General features: G+C 36.4%; 1 protein-coding gene across 15 annotated transcripts in view; it reads right to left on the bottom strand.

The window, feature by feature from the left end:
- CDC42BPA (CDC42 binding protein kinase alpha) overlaps positions 1-17,309 on the bottom strand; it is a 181,699-nt gene that overhangs the window by 94,620 nt on the left and 69,770 nt on the right. For all 15 annotated transcript variants that reach the window (XM_030268948.4, XM_032747408.3, XM_030268942.4 and 12 more), the window contains exon 6: positions 13,398-13,546. In XM_030268948.4, coding sequence (XP_030124808.4) covers positions 13,398-13,546 — 149 coding nt within the window. The remainder of the gene's footprint in view (positions 1-13,397; positions 13,547-17,309) is intronic.

The raw sequence follows: 17,309 nt of genomic DNA, 5'->3' as shown, positions 1-17,309 counted from the left end.
TCGGTGCCTGTGCCTCATCTCCAACCAGGAGACCCTTTTCTGAACTCACCACCAGCCAAATGGCTTTCAGCAGTGTTTATTTTTAAAAATGGAGACTTTTTTCTCCACCATTCTTGACATTATCAACACCATTACCAAAGCATTATGAGAAAACAATGCTTCGTAAGTAAGCAAAGTTACCCACGTGCCTAACAATATTTTTTTTCATATATTCAAGGACAAGCTCCTATCAGAAAGCAATGGCCCCTACTTAAATATCAAATTTTTAGTGCTCAATTTGAGATGACCTATTCTAAAAAGATCATAGAATACCAGGTTGGAAAGGACCACAAGGATCACCTGCTCTAACCCTCCTTGGCAAAAGCACAGTGAAGATTAAACAGCCCAACACCCTGCAAAACTTATAGCCAATTCAATGCTGGCTCTTTTAGTAAACATGACACTGCTCAAAATGTCTAGATAAATTATCTTCTTTCTTCTCATGGATCTGGAACCAAGAAGCATATAAAACTATATAACAGTGGTTAACTACTGCCTGCCCAGAATTGAGATTTGAATGTCACAAATGTTCACTGAAATAAAATCGTAGTTCAAAAAGATCTATTAGACTAGAAATGTACCAAAAATTAACACCAGAAGACAGGGCATTCAGAGTTCTTCTACTTAATATATTATGCTAATGCAATTACCAATTTCAGTAAGATTACTACTGGTGCTATTTCAATGTTGTACAAACTAGTATCAGCTATACTGACTATCAGCTACTTTCAGGCAAGAATTTTCATTACCATAAAACACAAATTAAGTCAAAGCCTGTAGTATGAATTCCACTCTAGCATGTGTATCTCAACCATTTCACATATGAGCTGCATTTTTACCTTAACTGTACATTTGCTTTTCAGTAACTGCTGCAATGTGTTCAAACAGACCAGTTACAGAGAATTTCAACTATAACAGAACTCAAGAACTACATCAGAATTGTGTCAAAATTTCAACAGGATACCAGAAACTGCTTCAATCCAGTTTAAGATACTCTGTTTTCTTGTGGGAACAGGAATTTCCTGATATTCTCATAAAAATTCTATTATTTCATCACTCTAGAACAGCAGGATTAGAAGATCCTTTTGATGTTGCCAATAATATTCCATAGACATGTTACTCTGCACTGATCTGGTAGTAGGGAATTGAGAGGCAATAATAAAAGGCAAAACAAGTTTCTGAAATGCTTATTGATTTGAATCATACAAGCACAGCCAAAACATTACACAACATTTCCTAACCCAACTGCAATGTGAAGATACACACTTGATCTAAAGTGAAAATCTAGATTTTTTGTTTCCTGCACGATATCCTCAAAAAGGCACCAGTGTGTAAGAGGTTTCATGTAGTTTTGTCAAGACACTAAGATACATACATTCAAGTTAATGGTGGAAGGAAGACAAAAACATGGAGACAGGGAGAGTTTTGGCAGGTACACAGAAAGGTTCTAGCAACACCTTCATAAGGTAAGCAGGGAAATCAGCAATCTGTTTTGCATTCATGTAGTGTAGTTACTGGAAGAATAAAGAAGTTACTAAACAATTTTTTAAATACGGGACAGAAATTTTTTAATTTTTATATATTCACAGGAAAAGCAGGAAAATTATGGAACAAGCAGAATGGGAAAACAGCATCTCGCCAGGGAAACTACACTGAGCAGCTTCTGTATTTGTGTTTCTAACTAAACTGGTATAATTCTCAATTGCAGACTCTTTTTTGTTTTTATTTATTTATTATAGAATGTTAAGGTCAAACACCATAATTTATTATAAATCACAATTAAATCTGTGAGAAGGCATGCAAAGGCCTGGTTTTGAATCAGCCATCACAACACAAAAAATATTGCATTACTTTCCATTACATCCTCAGAACTCAGATTATGATTTTCTTGGCAAGAGACAAGTTAATCCCTCTTAGAACATTCAACTGGCAATCATGATGTTTTACATTTCAGCATTCACAACTCTCCTAAGCATTTGACTGTCAAAAATAACCATAGCATTAGTACTACAGACTCACAGACAAATATTTTCCAGAAACTATGGTTTTAAAGAAACAAGGTAAGCAAAGGCTCACTCAATATTTAAGTAGGAGTTGTGACAGTAATTTCTTTTTGAGTCCATTGACTAGTGCTGGCACTGTAAATCACACTTTCCTCACTTAAATTTTCTAACTTGTTTTTGTATTTTACATTCTTAAAAGAAATACCAGCTTTGTGACACAGATGAATAGGAAGAGAATGTTATTTGGAGCTGTTGCAATTAATCAGGCAGAAAACATTTGGACTATAATGACACTAAACAATTTTCACTTCCTTAAACTTAATGTGTAATACTAAGAATGATTATAAGAAATACCACATTATGTCATGCAAACGCTGAGAACAAAATCTGAATTACTTTGTGTACACAAGTCACCACATTAAAATATTTTTAATTTTTCTCACATGAGAGAAAGTGTCACTGAAAGAAAAAATGACAGTACTAGGAAAGGTATTGATAATAAACTGGCCAAAGGACAGATGACTGCATAGTGCTGAAAGAGGTAATAAAATCAGATGGAGATTATTACTGCTGATCCTCTGAGATCAGTTTTGAAACTGATTTAACATTTTAGCTTTAAAACCTAGCATAAAAATAAATGCACACTCATAAAATGTGTAGATACCACAAAGCTGAAAAGCAGCAGTAACAGCAGGGAAGACTGGAATATCACACATACCGAAATTACTAAACTGAAGACTATAATAACAGAAATCAGGCTGCATTTAACAGTGTAAAATGTAAATACATTCTTGGTGAGTGTAACAGCAGAAACTTCTCTTATACACCAAGACTTATCAACTGTAAGTGATATTGAAGGAACTGAGTATATCAAATCATTATTTTACATCTGTACCTTTACAGTGTGATGGAACCATGGCTCTTGGTTCTGCCAGAAGAAATAATCTAGCAGAGTGAGAAAGACTGCAGCTAGAACAAAATTTCTTTCCAAAATGTCATCTCATATAATATTTACAATCCTTGACATTAAAATTTTATCAAGTTGTCTGACAACTTTAAGGTTAAACAACAAATTGAAGAATGACCACAATCAACATTGTCATGAAACACTATTTCAAAAGTTCTTATCCGTAAAAGAAATCCCTAAAATTTTGACTTACATGTAAAGAAATTTCAATCAGGCTACCAAACATGCCAAAATGTAACTCTTGTTCTGATAGTATGAAACAAATCAAAATCAAGTAGTCATGATGGTACAGAAATTTAGTTCTTTTTCATCACTACTAAACTCTTTAAAGTAAGATGCACACATAAAGAAACATTATATTCTCCAGTTCTTCTTTCTATTTTGCAACAAAGTCCCCTCATCAAAACCAGTCTTTGAAATACAGCACATGTGGATTTCTTATTTTACCATATTTATTGTAGTTCCCAAACCTACTTGCCTTTTTGGAAGTATTCATGATCTTTTAGCTCCACTTACTCTCAGCTGCAGCTTCGTTGTTACTACACCCTACAGTGTCAGAGTCAAAATTAACCTGAGCTCAAACTCCACAGCTCTACTGCTCTGCCATCAAATTGAAAAATATGACCAGCACATGAAATTACAAGCTGCCTTTAGTTTTCACTCTGCCTGTACTCCAGTTTCTTCATATATTAAATGAGGACATGATAAGCTACCTTCTAATTCTCAGAGTGTGTAAAACTCCAATATACCTAAATGGGATGACCAGTTGAACTTATTCACTGCCTCACTGTCTAAGAATTACTGTGAGACAACTTTCAGCTCTTGCTTGTTTGGTTTTGCAAAGCTTTGTAAAGCTCTCATGGCTTCTGCTTACCACAGTGTCCATGTGGCCCCCTGTAAAGTCACCTCTTTTCAGTCACTGAGCCAGCCCTGCAAATGCAGCTGTACAAAGATTTTGGTGCACCAGATTAATCAGTAGGAATTAGTTATCAGGAATTAGTCCTGGAAACAATTTATATTTGTTTAATTAAAAATACTGCAGCATATAGACAAGGAAGCATATTAAAAATGAAGCATGCATTTAACATAACAAAATATTTATATGCAAAATTAGCTTTAAATCAGCTTATGATATCTCTGGTATCTGAGGAGGACTGTGAGCATATGCTTTTTTCAAAACATCATTCCCCTAGAGATCAAAACTACACTTTCATCCTTCAGCACAGGAATATTTTAATTTTTTTAAAGCAAATCCTACAAAAAAAACAATACCTCAATTAATATATAATTAATACCTCAATTATAAAACAATACCTAAATTAATATATATAATTATATATATAATATATATGATGTTTCAATCACAACAAAAAGATTGTAATTTGAGGGAAATAATATGAAAACAATACATTAATTCTTACTAAATAGAAATCAAGGAAAATAATACAAATATATCCTAAAATCTCTCATCCCATAATACATTCAGAATTTGCTGGGGCAGATTCAACCTGTAATATAATCTTTATTCCAACCAAAAGGCAAGGAAACATGAGGGAATAAGCCAGACCAGGCTTGAAGCATGTGTCTACAGTTTCTCTACCATGTCATACAGCAACAGACATATAAGTAGTTCAGTATGTGTTTTTTGCTTTTGGTGCTGCTAGAAAACAAACAAACCATATTGACAGGCATGATCCAAACACAATAAGCTCTCTGACACTGGCACAAAACTCCCGACAGCAACAGACTAAGGAAGGAAATGCAGCCAGAGGCTAGAATGGAAGAAATGCATTTAGTCTAAATGTATCCCAGTATATCCAGTACTTGCTCTAGCTTGGCAGGAAAACATCTCAGAAAATTAAAAATAATTACTGTATAACTGTTTGCTCAAACACATTAAAATTACACTTATTCAGAATAAAGTGTTATTGGAAAAGCCTTTGTGTTCAGACTGCATCTGTAAGAAATAATTTCCTCTTGACATAAAGCACAAGGCACAATGCTTGCTTAATAAAAAAAGAAATATATATTTTAAAAAGTATCTTGGAAAGGGACTTAAGGCCTGAATTTTCAGCTCTTAAACTTATGCAGAACTCTAAAGAAGTTGCACTTACATAAAAGTAAATTCCTCTCTGTGTTACTTGAATTTCCTATATGAAGAAGACATACCTTTGCTACTATTGTATCAGATCTGATTTTAACCCCTCCTCTCTTTTTTCCCTTCTCCTCTAAGCCACTGTTTTCTCTGTACCTTTCTAATGCCCTTTTCCAGGACTTCACACACTGTATCTGATTAAGAATTCCTGAGTTACAGTGGCAGCAATATCACTGCTTCCTGCTGCACGAGGAAATGCTAAAGGCTGCCCCCCAATAGCTAATAAAGAAAAACTGAACAGCACAAACATTGCAGCACCTGAGTCAATAAAGATTTTAATACAACTTTTCAGATAAAGCTCCACAAGGTCTTGCTGCCCTGACCCCAACCACAGAACCTTCCACAACTGAACCAAGCCTGACCTCATACAAGCATCTGCTTGGTAAGCAGTATTCTAATTTGCAGGATGTTAAGTGACCTATTTTTTTCTCATTTAAGAAGTTAAAAGCCAGAAGTATTTTGCTGTTATTAAAAAGGAACACAAGGTAGGCTCCTCTATCGATGCAACAACAGCTCTTCTGGAAATGCAAGAGGGAAACACTTACTGAAGAACAGCTTCAATGCAGACAGGGTTATTTGGACTAATATTTCCTTAATTGTCCTTCCAGGAATCTGATTCTTGCCCTGATATCTGATTATAATTAGATATCTTGCAAGATTATCTTAATTTGCTATGAAAAAAAGGAAATACTACATTTAGTGGCTGAGGCAACAGCTATTCAACTCAGAAATTCAAACATCAAATTTCTACTTGTCAGATCTGAAAGTTCAGCTACTTAAAATATTTTCACTCCAAATCTACCAAATATTCCCTGGAAAGAATGCTCTAGCAAGAAACCAGGTTTTAAAACACTTATAATACATTCAAGCATCTCTGTGTTACAGTTTTATATGAACACTGCAGGAATATCTGATTCTAAAGCAGTGTTATTATTGCTTATTTATGTAACGACAAATCTACATGACATTCGAAGTCAGCTAATGATAATGAATTTGTTCAGTGCAGCTTCTAATCTTATGTAATCAAATAATATAAACTCAATTGTATTTCAAGTACTAAAAAGGAAGCAAAAGGCATATAAAATAAAAGCATTTCAAGAAGGAACTAGAAGAACACACAAGGTATTAATAAATAAAAACTGGAGACCATATGAAATGAGGCAGTTATGAAATAAATACTGTGGTCACAAAGAGATAATGAAAGGGAAGCTCTGCAGAAGACAGAACATGAGACAGATAGTTTTTTTCCATACAACAAAAAACTTGAGAATAATGAAGACCATCACACAACTACTTCATTTCTGCCTGCATTATTCTGAATTTAATAAACAACAACAAAAATCACTGAAAGTTAATTACCACCTCTATCTTGGTCACCAAACAAACAGCTAATTACACCCCCAGAACCACAGTAATTGAGATTAAAAAAATCCAGAAATAAGGAAGAGGTTTTTGTCCTCCTTTCCTGATGCTGATTTTGGATATCAAAGAAAGCAGTAGGAAAAAGTATTTCCAGGTCTGAAATGATGAGAAGAGGATGAGTGTAAAATTATAGCTTAACTTACATAAAAACAGGTTTCAAATGGGAATATTTTGTCCTCAAAAGAAGCTATTAAATTCTGTGAACACCTCCAACTTCATTAAACATTGACACAGCTCTCCTATCAGAGCTGCCTGTTCTAATGTGGATGTTTCTTCTGAGAACACCAAAGAAGTCAAATCAATCTTTATGCCAGAGGCAGCAGGAACTCTTGGAAGGTTCCATCACATTTTGCATCCTCTGAGTGTTTCTTTAAAATTTTTTACTTGGAAGGAAGACCACAGGTTTTTCTACAGAAAACTTCAGGCATTAATAATTTTCCCATTAAGAGTTAAAAAGGACCCTTTCCAATCAAACTCTATTTCTTGTCTCTTTCATTTTCACTTTTAGGAGAGTTTAAACACTTCTGTTTTATGACAACCACAACCTAAAAGGGATTACATACCATCTGGCAGAGTGCTCACATTCACCTGCCTTTTCAAGCAATTACACCCAGTAGGTGCAAAAAATCAACATAAAAAAGTAGAAACTCTTCATCTATGTATTCCTCCTTTTCTTGTCTTCTTTCTAGTAAAGGAGAACTGCTACTAGAACTGCTACCTTCTGAAAGGCATAACTGGTACCACTACCAGAATCAGCACCAGCTAAAGGACAGGTAGGGACACAGAAGGAAGGGAGGGGTGCAGTCCTTGTGTTGGCCTTCCTCAGCTGACAATAACCAACAACCTCCTTTGTTAGGAGGTCAAACATTAAAGGGGAAAGTTTAACTGTAAGCTGAGGATATCATACATTTATGATACTCCAACTTTTTCTCATGCCCCTTTTTTAAAATCACATCTCCAGATATCCCAAGTAGCACTCAAGGGATGTAGGGGAGAACAGGAACAATGTAATGAACAATGTTTTTACTGGAAAGACCGCTTAAAGCAACTTCCTACCATTCTCTGTAAGATTGAAGAATTGACCCAGGTTAGTTAAAATGTAAAGTTACTTCTCACTTGGCCTGGTGTCCCTGTTCAGTGCCACAAGCCTTTGTTTCAGCAAAGAAGGAGTGCCTGGAGCTTGGGGAGAGAGGAACAATGGGAGAAAAAAGGTCCAAGGATACATTTGTAAAGGCACCTCTGCTGAAAGGACTACTCAAGGCTACTGTTGCTTAAGGGGCTGGCTGGATTTAGGGTTTTTAAACTCCTTCTGCTTGAATAATACAGAATATACATATAGGTCTATACCAGCTCTACACAGCTTTCACTCAGCACTCCCATGAGACACTCTAAGAAACCATTTGCCTTCTCTGTCATGTACAGCCTGTGTGATCCACTAGCTCTTGGCACTCCAAGCATCTGTGGGCCTTTTATTTCAAAATGCTTCTAGGTCATGGCAGGCTCCTTTGGAAATCCTACCAATGAATTGTAGTCAAATAGCATTAACCTCATCCAGCCCTCAGTGCAGGTCAGGTGCCACCCCGAGGGCACACTTTGAGAGCAGCTGCCAGCGTTTGGACCATCCAAGGTCACAGGGCAGAAGGAATGCCCAGATAACCTTTGTATCCAGCCCCTCCTCAGTGGAAAAATGGAGCGGAAACAGCTCACAGAGCTCTCCTACCTTTCTCACAGAATACCTTGTAAGGAAGCACTGGTTTACCAAACACTCACTAAAATAACTTTCTATCCTACAGTTTCCCATGTAAAACTAAACCATGCCACATTTCAAAGCAATACATTTTCAGTAACTATCAAAATAATCTGATGTTATTTTTTCCTTATTTTTCTAGCCCTGTTTCCTTGACTCTCAGCACTTTGTAAGGACATCTTCATATATGTATTCCACATCATGTCTGTTGCAAGGTTCGGTAAACACTTAAAATACGATGTTGCTTTCTTTCAAACCCACAATGAGGGCTCACTTTACCAAAGGCCAGAGGGCTTGGCTCATCTCGGTGCCAATTCAACTCAGACACACCGCGCAATGCAGCTGACTTCCAAGATGGGTCTTCCACCCCTAAATTTTCCACTTAAGCAAATTAATGATCAGTAAAGATGGGATACACCCAGAAGACAGAAAACCACTTATTCAGCAAGTCAAAAATGGATACACTGGCACTGAAACTTATAGTTGAAAGTGAAATGCATCCTACAAAGGATACCAGATTTCAGCTGCCTGCTGACAGTAAATATTTCAGGGATGTCCCTAAGATGATTTCTACTGAGGACAAATTGTATCTTGTTAAAAGCAAAGAGTCTGTCTTGGTAGGGAATAGACAGTTCTTTTATGCCTCTAATGGATTTATTCCCTTATGTTCAGTATTTCTCAGAAAGGATGTCACTTCCTCAGAGAATTCTGCTGCTCTACATTTTAAGAACTCAAATGTTCCAGTGAAGCTCAGCTGAAATTTTAGAAGCTGATAGAGAAAATCGAAAGAGAATAATAAGAAAAGGTATCTGGTGGTTTAGAATGCTAAAATCCTTCCAACTAAAAGACAGCAGCAACCAGAAATGCAGAAACACCCTGATGGAGCTAACTGTAATTTCACATACTTTCTGGAAGTGGGTATGTTTACACTTTGCATGTCTATCTTTTCACATGCAAAAGACAACACCTGACATGTATATAACTTAAAGAGTTTGCCCTGTAGTCTCAACTATCCTCTTACAAACTAAACCAACAAAAATAGTAATTAACACAGGTGTTTCATGATCTTCCCAAAATATTTTCTTATAAGAAGGCAACTAAGGATTGTTTTACCATTCCATAGAAAAAGCTGACTGCTTAATGTGGGTGTGTGCCAATATATGAAAACTATTTTAAATTAGTATTTTTGCAGTAGTCTGGAGGATCGTGAACCTAAATGTTGAACACTCCCTAGCTGCAAATTGGCTCTGCCCTGAATCACTGTGCAGCCCTGCACAGAATAAATAGGTGGAGGAAAGGAAGTCAAGATGAAAATTATTTAAGCACATAAACACTTATAATTCTGTACTCTTCAAGAATCTGTAATGTCCCAAATTAAATTTAGGGCAGAGATAGACTTAGATGCACCCTTATTAAGGGGCTAACTCAGAAGACAGCACAAAAGGCAGCAGCACAGCAGGGGTGTGCAAAGCCACCAGTGGCACACTTAGTGTGCCCAGGACAAGCTCCTGTCCAGAGGACATCTTCTGCAGTTCTCAGAAAAAATTTCCTCCTGTGGCAGCCAGGCCTTCTCCAGTCTTTTTTTGCTCCAAAGAATTTAGACAAAACCAAGAATTTCTACTTTACATAAAACTGAGTTAAAATGTGGTTCACCAATAAAATCATAAAGGTGTTGTAGGAAAAACGATTTTTATGTGTTTGAGATAACACAACATGCATAAAGAAAGTGTAGCTACCTAGCTTAAGCTGAGAAGAGTTTTACTGCAGTCCACACCTGGATATTTGATAATGCGTGCAAATATAAGCTTTTAACTTATGCCATGAGGAATTAAGTAACAACACAACCTTGAAACTAAAATTAATATTAATGCATGTAGAGACCTTTTTCAGAGGGGAAAAAAAAAGACAAACAAAAGAAAGGTGCTAAAAGTATATAAAAATAAAAGAGAAGTTGATGTCAATTCCTAATAAATGGGAACTCTTACCCTGTATGATACTACAAATTGCAGAAAACTGACACAAGACAATATTTAATCTTGGCCTAAAAGCAAGCATCACTTCATTGATACAAATTGTAATGAAGATATAAGGGTATAAGCTTCCCAATGAAGCTGTGCATTTGTGAGAGCTACAAATATGTACTTTCTTTCTCATTTTGAACAGCTGCACATATATTTAACTTAGATGAAGTTTCCTTTCCAAAGCTAGCCTTGGAGCTGTTAACATTACTTGGTAGTGCCAGTGCCAGTGAATTCATACCAATGGCAAAAGAAAGCTAAGACATTAAAGAAAAGGCCATTTTGTTTACATTCTGAGCCATCGTTTAGCTACCAGGTAAAATACCACAATATTTGTTCACAGAAATTGATTAGTCAGAAATCAAAAATTATCCAAGATTTCTGTTCTGATTGATGTTATCCCAAAAATATTGGATCACATATTTGTTGAAACTAAAAACCTGAGAAAACATTAAAAATACCCTAACAATGGTAGTATTTATGTTATTTTAAGATAGCAACTTTTCTTTTTCTTAATTTCATTATGTATCAGGAGGGAGCTTCAAAAACACCATGCAATTTATCTGTACAATTTTATTAATACCTACATTTTTATCTCCTTCCCACTATAAATTCATTCTGCAATCCCATGACACTAATGCAGAAACAGCATTCAAATTCAGAACTGAAAACCTGAAATACAGTAATTTAAGTAATGCTGAGGTTGTTTGTATTTGACATTTCAGAATCTTAGCCAGTGTACTTTAGGAAAGTGTCTTGCATTTGACATCAAAGCAGTTGACACACAAATAGTCACTGCAATCAGCATCACTCCCAAACAAAACTAGTTGACAACTAAAAAGTGATTGATGCTAGAAAGGCACAAGAAGAGTGACACACTTAGAAGAAAAACAGAAATTCAATTTTTAAAAAATACAAAAACATTCATAGAAAACCTGAAAATTATCATTGAAGCATACCACTATGAATGGTTAATGTGAAAATCTATCCTGAAAGAACTGTGGCACTAAAAGGAAACAAAACAAAGCAGTCTGCTATCTTACTGTGTGAACAGAACCTTGACCAAACACGCCTAAAGCACAGTTTCTAGTTCAGTAGCAACAACCCAGATCAAATCCTGATGCACACTGGCTATTCATCTGAAAAACCACTACTGCAGCTGCTACATTAATCCAGCCTTTAGCACTATTTCCTCCTTCTCCTACATCCTTTGCTGTGTGCAAGGCACTCCCAAAAAAGGATGTGGCCACCATGGTTAAGCCTTCAGGAAAAGAGCATTAGTGGCATTTAGATGATGTGTTTTCTTTTCCTTTCTTTTGCTTTACCGATTGCAAACATCTTAATAAAACTAACAGTGAAACAGGTCCCATTTCAAAGGCTGATCATTTAACATATACTCAAGCGCTCTTTACATTTTTAATCTTGCCAAACATGCCTTTATAAACAGGCATTGTATTACAGCAGTAATAATGATAAAATGACAAAGTGGCATTTAGAACTCTATGAATGTGAAGCTCACTGGCAATGCCACAAATCAAACAACAAAGGGCTGAGAATGCATTAGGGCCCTTATTTAAAATTTTACACCAGCACCTATTTCATCTTGGGGATACTACTGTTTGAGGATGGAAATATCACATCTGTTGCACATTACAAACTAACGGTACTCTATTACAAAGATTTTGATCTGTTTGGAGGAAAAGGTAGGAGGAATCTGTTCTTCTGGAAAGAGTTACCACTCCATTTGCAGATTTACTGGGTAAAAGACCTCGCAAGAGTAAAGAGTGTCTCACCAATTTACCCACATTTTAAGAATTAGTTCAAAATTAAATTGAATGCAAAAACCTTCCACATCAGTCCTAAGCAAAAAACAAAACAAAGACAGAAATTACACAGTTCAAATCCTCAGTACTCAAGGAAAGTACTCTGGGTTTTTCCATAAGACATTATCATAAAAAGCTGTCTTTAGCAGGTATACACAGTTCTTCAGCAAAACTAGCAGACTTCAAACTACTCCAGAAGAATTTACAGTTTAGCACCACCTCACCTACAGCTCTCTCATGAGAAGCCAGAATTACAAGGGAAATAAAACGCAACCCATAACACACCAAAACTAACCACAATACATCTTTTGGACACAAAAACTCACCCTAAAACCACCCCCACTTTCACCCCACACACCTTTTTTGCAGTGACGCGGCCAAGTGGGAACAGTGAAAGAAGGCAAGGTAAGTACAGACTCTAATTAAGGGCAATAAATGGAAGGATCAAACGAACTCATTCTGCCAACTTAATGATGCAGTTTAAAGAACTGTGAGTTTTCCTCCTGACTTCTGTCAGAGTCAAGTACATCTGTTGAGTGCATTTGAAGATTCTGCCTCTTGTAAGATAACCTTTTCGTCAGCACACAAGAATTACCATTGAGTTCAGCAGAGAATGATACATCAAAGAAAAGATGATGCCAGTTGTGTGGAAAAATCAGTCATGGTCTCCAAAAAAGCTAGACACAAATGACCTCATATTTTCCTGTGAACACAGTATATATATGCATATATACACACACACACACCAAGGTAAAAGATAAGTACTACAATTTAAGAACTTCATTCATTATCTAGCTGACCTCACTTTATTTTAAAGATAATACCCTTACACCACACTGTGCTGCGCTTTCTGCTTCAATAAAAATCAAACAGATTAATGAAGAAACAGAATCTGACCTTTCAATAAACCTGTTCAAAGTTGATCACATTCCACAAACAAGTTTCCAGTTTTGCTTTTATAAATTACAGATCATTAAGTCTCACACACACCAGTGTGCAAGGCTCATGAGATACTTTTGGAGGTTCATTCAGGCCTCTGACCCATATGCACAAGTTTATCAACAGCTCCAATAACCACAACATACTGAGAGATTGGCTCTATCGTGCTCACTAACACAGCAATAACTTGTTACCATCTTAAAATCTTCTAACAGGAACTAGTTTCACTCCATTAAGCAACTCTCCACAACTCCAACAGGAAATTTGGAGCCCCAATTACTTACCTGTGAACATAATGCAGTTGATGAACTGAATCAATGGCAATCACCATTTCAGCCAAATAAAAACGAGCCATATCTTCAGGGAGTCTGTCCTCAAACTTGCTGAGCAATGTAAGCAGGTCTCCTCCAACATAGTAATCCATAACCAGGTACTATGGAGCAGGAATGGTAAGAGAATACAGTGAGGGGGAAAAAAATATCACAATTTATTGAGTGAAAAAAAAAACCCTAAATATTCATTGAAGCATAAAAATTAATTCAATGTAAAAATTATTATGGACATCAAAAAAACTAACCAAGATGCTCAGGTGCTCTGAAAACAGCAGTCTGTTCAGCAGCATTTTAGCCTTTAGCATACTTGAATATTTTTCATATTTATACCTCCCCAAATATAGGAAGCCTCATGACAAAATATTATCAACTTCATCCATAGTCCCATCACCAAACATGAAATATTTAGATCCTCTGGATTCCCTTATGAAAACAATGCCTTTTGTTAGAAAGTTAAAGGAAAAAAGGTTTAAAGTACAGACCTATAAAAATTAAACAAATGTGTAATCTCATTTACATTGCCCTAATATCCAAGGTTTCCCCTTCCCTTTCTTCCTACCACCTTCTTTTCCCTCTAAATTAATTACTTTGGAAATTAAAGTTTTTAGACTATTCAGATTAAGGTAGTCTGAGAGACTTCCAGTGACCCACAGCATAATTCCTGAAACTGTTGACATTACACATGATACAGGACCTGGCAACATAAAATACAACACGTCACCTTCTCTAATTGAAAGGATGGAGAAAAATATTGATTTCTTATATATTAATGAAACATAAAACTTACCAACCATAAAAGTGGATGCAAAGGCTTTAAAGAAATCAGAGCCTTTCTGCCTTTTACTGTATTTACAGAATAAAAATCTTTTAGCAGCATAGTTAAAATTACTGGAAAAAGTGAAATTTAAGTGTGAAATTCAGGATTAATATATTTTAGCTTAGTTTAGTTTGTTTTTAATCATGAAACAGTGCCTGAAAGGCCAAAGGGGGCGGTGGGGATCTAACTAATTATAGCTAACAAACTAATTATTAACATTCTAACTTAACATGCACGGCTAAGACATTACTTTCAAACATCATTATGGACAGGTTAATTAGAATCACAGAATATCCTGAGCTGGAAGGGACCCACAAGGATCACCAAAGCTCAGCTCCTGGCCCTTCACAGGACAGCCCCAAGAATCAAATCATGTCCCTGAGAACAAATTTCCACTAGACTATCTGAAAGGTTTTGCTTAGAGGTCCAGTCTGTTTCCAGGAAGCCAGCCTATCTGCATTTGAAGCAGTGACTTTTAAGAAGACCATAAATAATAAAAAATATTGAAAATGTAATAATGTATACTCCAATTTGTTTCTTAAAAATTCTGAAAACGCAATCCAAAGGGACTATTTATATTAGTTGCCCTAACATGTTTGGCTTTCCCATTTTCAGAAAAAGTCACTAAAATATGAAGAAAAAAAGCTGCAAAATTATGCCAGCTCTAGGGAAGATGAGGGCCAGGCAGAAATCTTACACCTGCTTCTTTTCCCTCATATTTTGCATAACAATAAAGGTGATGAACAAGGATTTTAACAGCTTGATACAGAATAACGTGAGCATCCTCATTGATTCCATGTGCATAAGAAAGCACGAAAGACATTTCCACAAGATTTTATATGTGTTGATAGTCAAATTTTCATCTGTTGCTTTGTGACAGGAATAATAAACTTCTTAAATCATGCTCATAATCCTTATAGAAGATAAGTAACTTCTATTCACTGGTGCTCCTACACTCCTTCTGGAACAGGACCGATTGTCTAAGTTTCTTGTGTTTTACAGTTTTAGAAAATGCATTAAGCCTTTGGAACTTCAGATATTAAGTGATGGATTTTACAGATTTCTCCAAGAGCTGAACTTATTGCTTTGAATGTATATTGAAATAAAAACTCTTCAGATTCTCCTAACTGATGTGGGATCTCTGCACTCATTCTTCAGCACTTTGAAAACCTTTACAACTCAGCTATTGGATATAGCAAAATAATGGAATTCTGGCTCTTAAACCACAGGATTCTGCACCTCCTCCTAAGTTTGCAAGAGCAACATAGTAGCCTAACAACACAGAAACCTTCAACTCCTTGAATAAGCCAACACTTAAACAGGGTATTAAACTGTGCAAATGAAGTTAAATACATGTTCAGAATTACAGTTAAATCTAAAAGCAAAATTTTACATTAAAAAATTCCATCAAATATCCAATTTCAAATAGCCATGTTCTTATTAAAAATAGGGGGTTTTTTTTAAGCTTTAAAAATACTTTCTAAATGTACACAATCACCCAGGTTATCCAAGTCTCAAATACTTCTCAAAATACTAGTGTACGACAGCACCATCTTTCCAAGAGTAAAAGCATAGATTTAAGGGCTCTAAATTCTAATAGCTAGTGGAAGCTTCACACAGGCATTTAATCCCAAATCACAGATACATTTCACAGAAGGGACCTCTTCAGACCTCATCTGCTCAACACTAGGGTCAGCTAGAAAAGGCTGATGATGACTGTCTCTAGCTGGGGTTTGAGTATCTCCCAATAAAGAAGGGTTTTCCTGTGTTCTGATGAAATTCCATGGATTTCAGGTTGTGTCCCCTGGCTCCTGCCCTCCCACCGGGCACCACTGGGAGGAATCCAGCTCCCTTGTCTCGATTCCCTCCATGGGGTGTTTACACAGATTGATGATAACTCCCTGTTCCATCCTACATTTATTTGGGCTGAAGAATCCCAGCTCTCCTCACAGGAAGGATGCCCCACTATCTCAATCATCTTTCTGGCCCCACAAGAGAATTGTTCTAGTAGTTCCATCTCTCTTTTGCCCTGGGGAGCTCAGACCTGGACACAGCACTTCAAGTGCAGCCCAGGCAGGACTGAGCAGAGAGGAAGGACCTCCCCTGACCTGCTGGCAACACTCCTCCTTGAGCTCAGAACACTCCTGGCCTATTTTACTGCATTGTGCATTGCTGGCTCATGGCTAAGCTTGTTATCCACCAGGACCTCAAGTAAACCTGCTGCTTTCCAATCACCTAGCCCCCACCATGTACTTGGTTTCTCTTATTATACACCCTAGATGCCGGGCATTGCCTTTCACTTTGTTGAAATTCAAGAGATTTCTCTCTCTCCAGTTTGATGAGATCCATCTCAAGGCGGGCAACAGTCATTGCACAACCACATCTACTGCTCAATCTACACAGATTTTTTTTTTTTTAAAGGCCACTTGTGTTACACGTCATTTTAATAAAAAACATATGGAGAACTAGTGATGATACAAACTCCTAGTGTCACTAATATTTTGCCCAGCAGCCTGCAGAACTAGCTCCTGTCAGCAGACTATCAAAGATGAAGAACAAAACCTGCTCTGTGTTTAGTGAAAACAAGGAAACTGACAAGAGTAAAACAAATTCTAGCAGGCTGTTCTGGAATATATAATATTTTCCTTGAAATTGCTCTTAATGATAAGATCAGAATTACACAATACATGAGATTATTTTTACTGTCCACATTAACAAAGCAGGAAGCTGGTTGGAAGATATTTACGCCAACAGTTAGACTTACAAATGCAAAGCCCCATTTCTATACAAATCTACCAAAACCCATGGATCTCCAGGCATCTGAACTGACAGAACAAAGTGCAATATAATGGCAAAAAAACACTGCAAGTCTGCAAAAGTTCCCTGTATAGCACTTTTTGTAACAGACAGAGACAAAGGAAAAAATGACTGTGGCTGTATAGTGGATTTTTAAAAAATTATTAGAATTGCTAATGATAGAGAATCCAAAGCACAGGACAATAAAACCCATCAATGCAAAATTGTTTAGTTTTTCAGGCATAAATATT

The sequence above is a fragment of the Taeniopygia guttata genome, chromosome 3 (assembly GCF_048771995.1).
Source record: "Taeniopygia guttata chromosome 3, bTaeGut7.mat, whole genome shotgun sequence".
NCBI classification, from domain to species: Eukaryota; Metazoa; Chordata; class Aves; order Passeriformes; family Estrildidae; genus Taeniopygia; species Taeniopygia guttata.
This window is presented reverse-complemented; position numbering and strand designations above follow the sequence as displayed.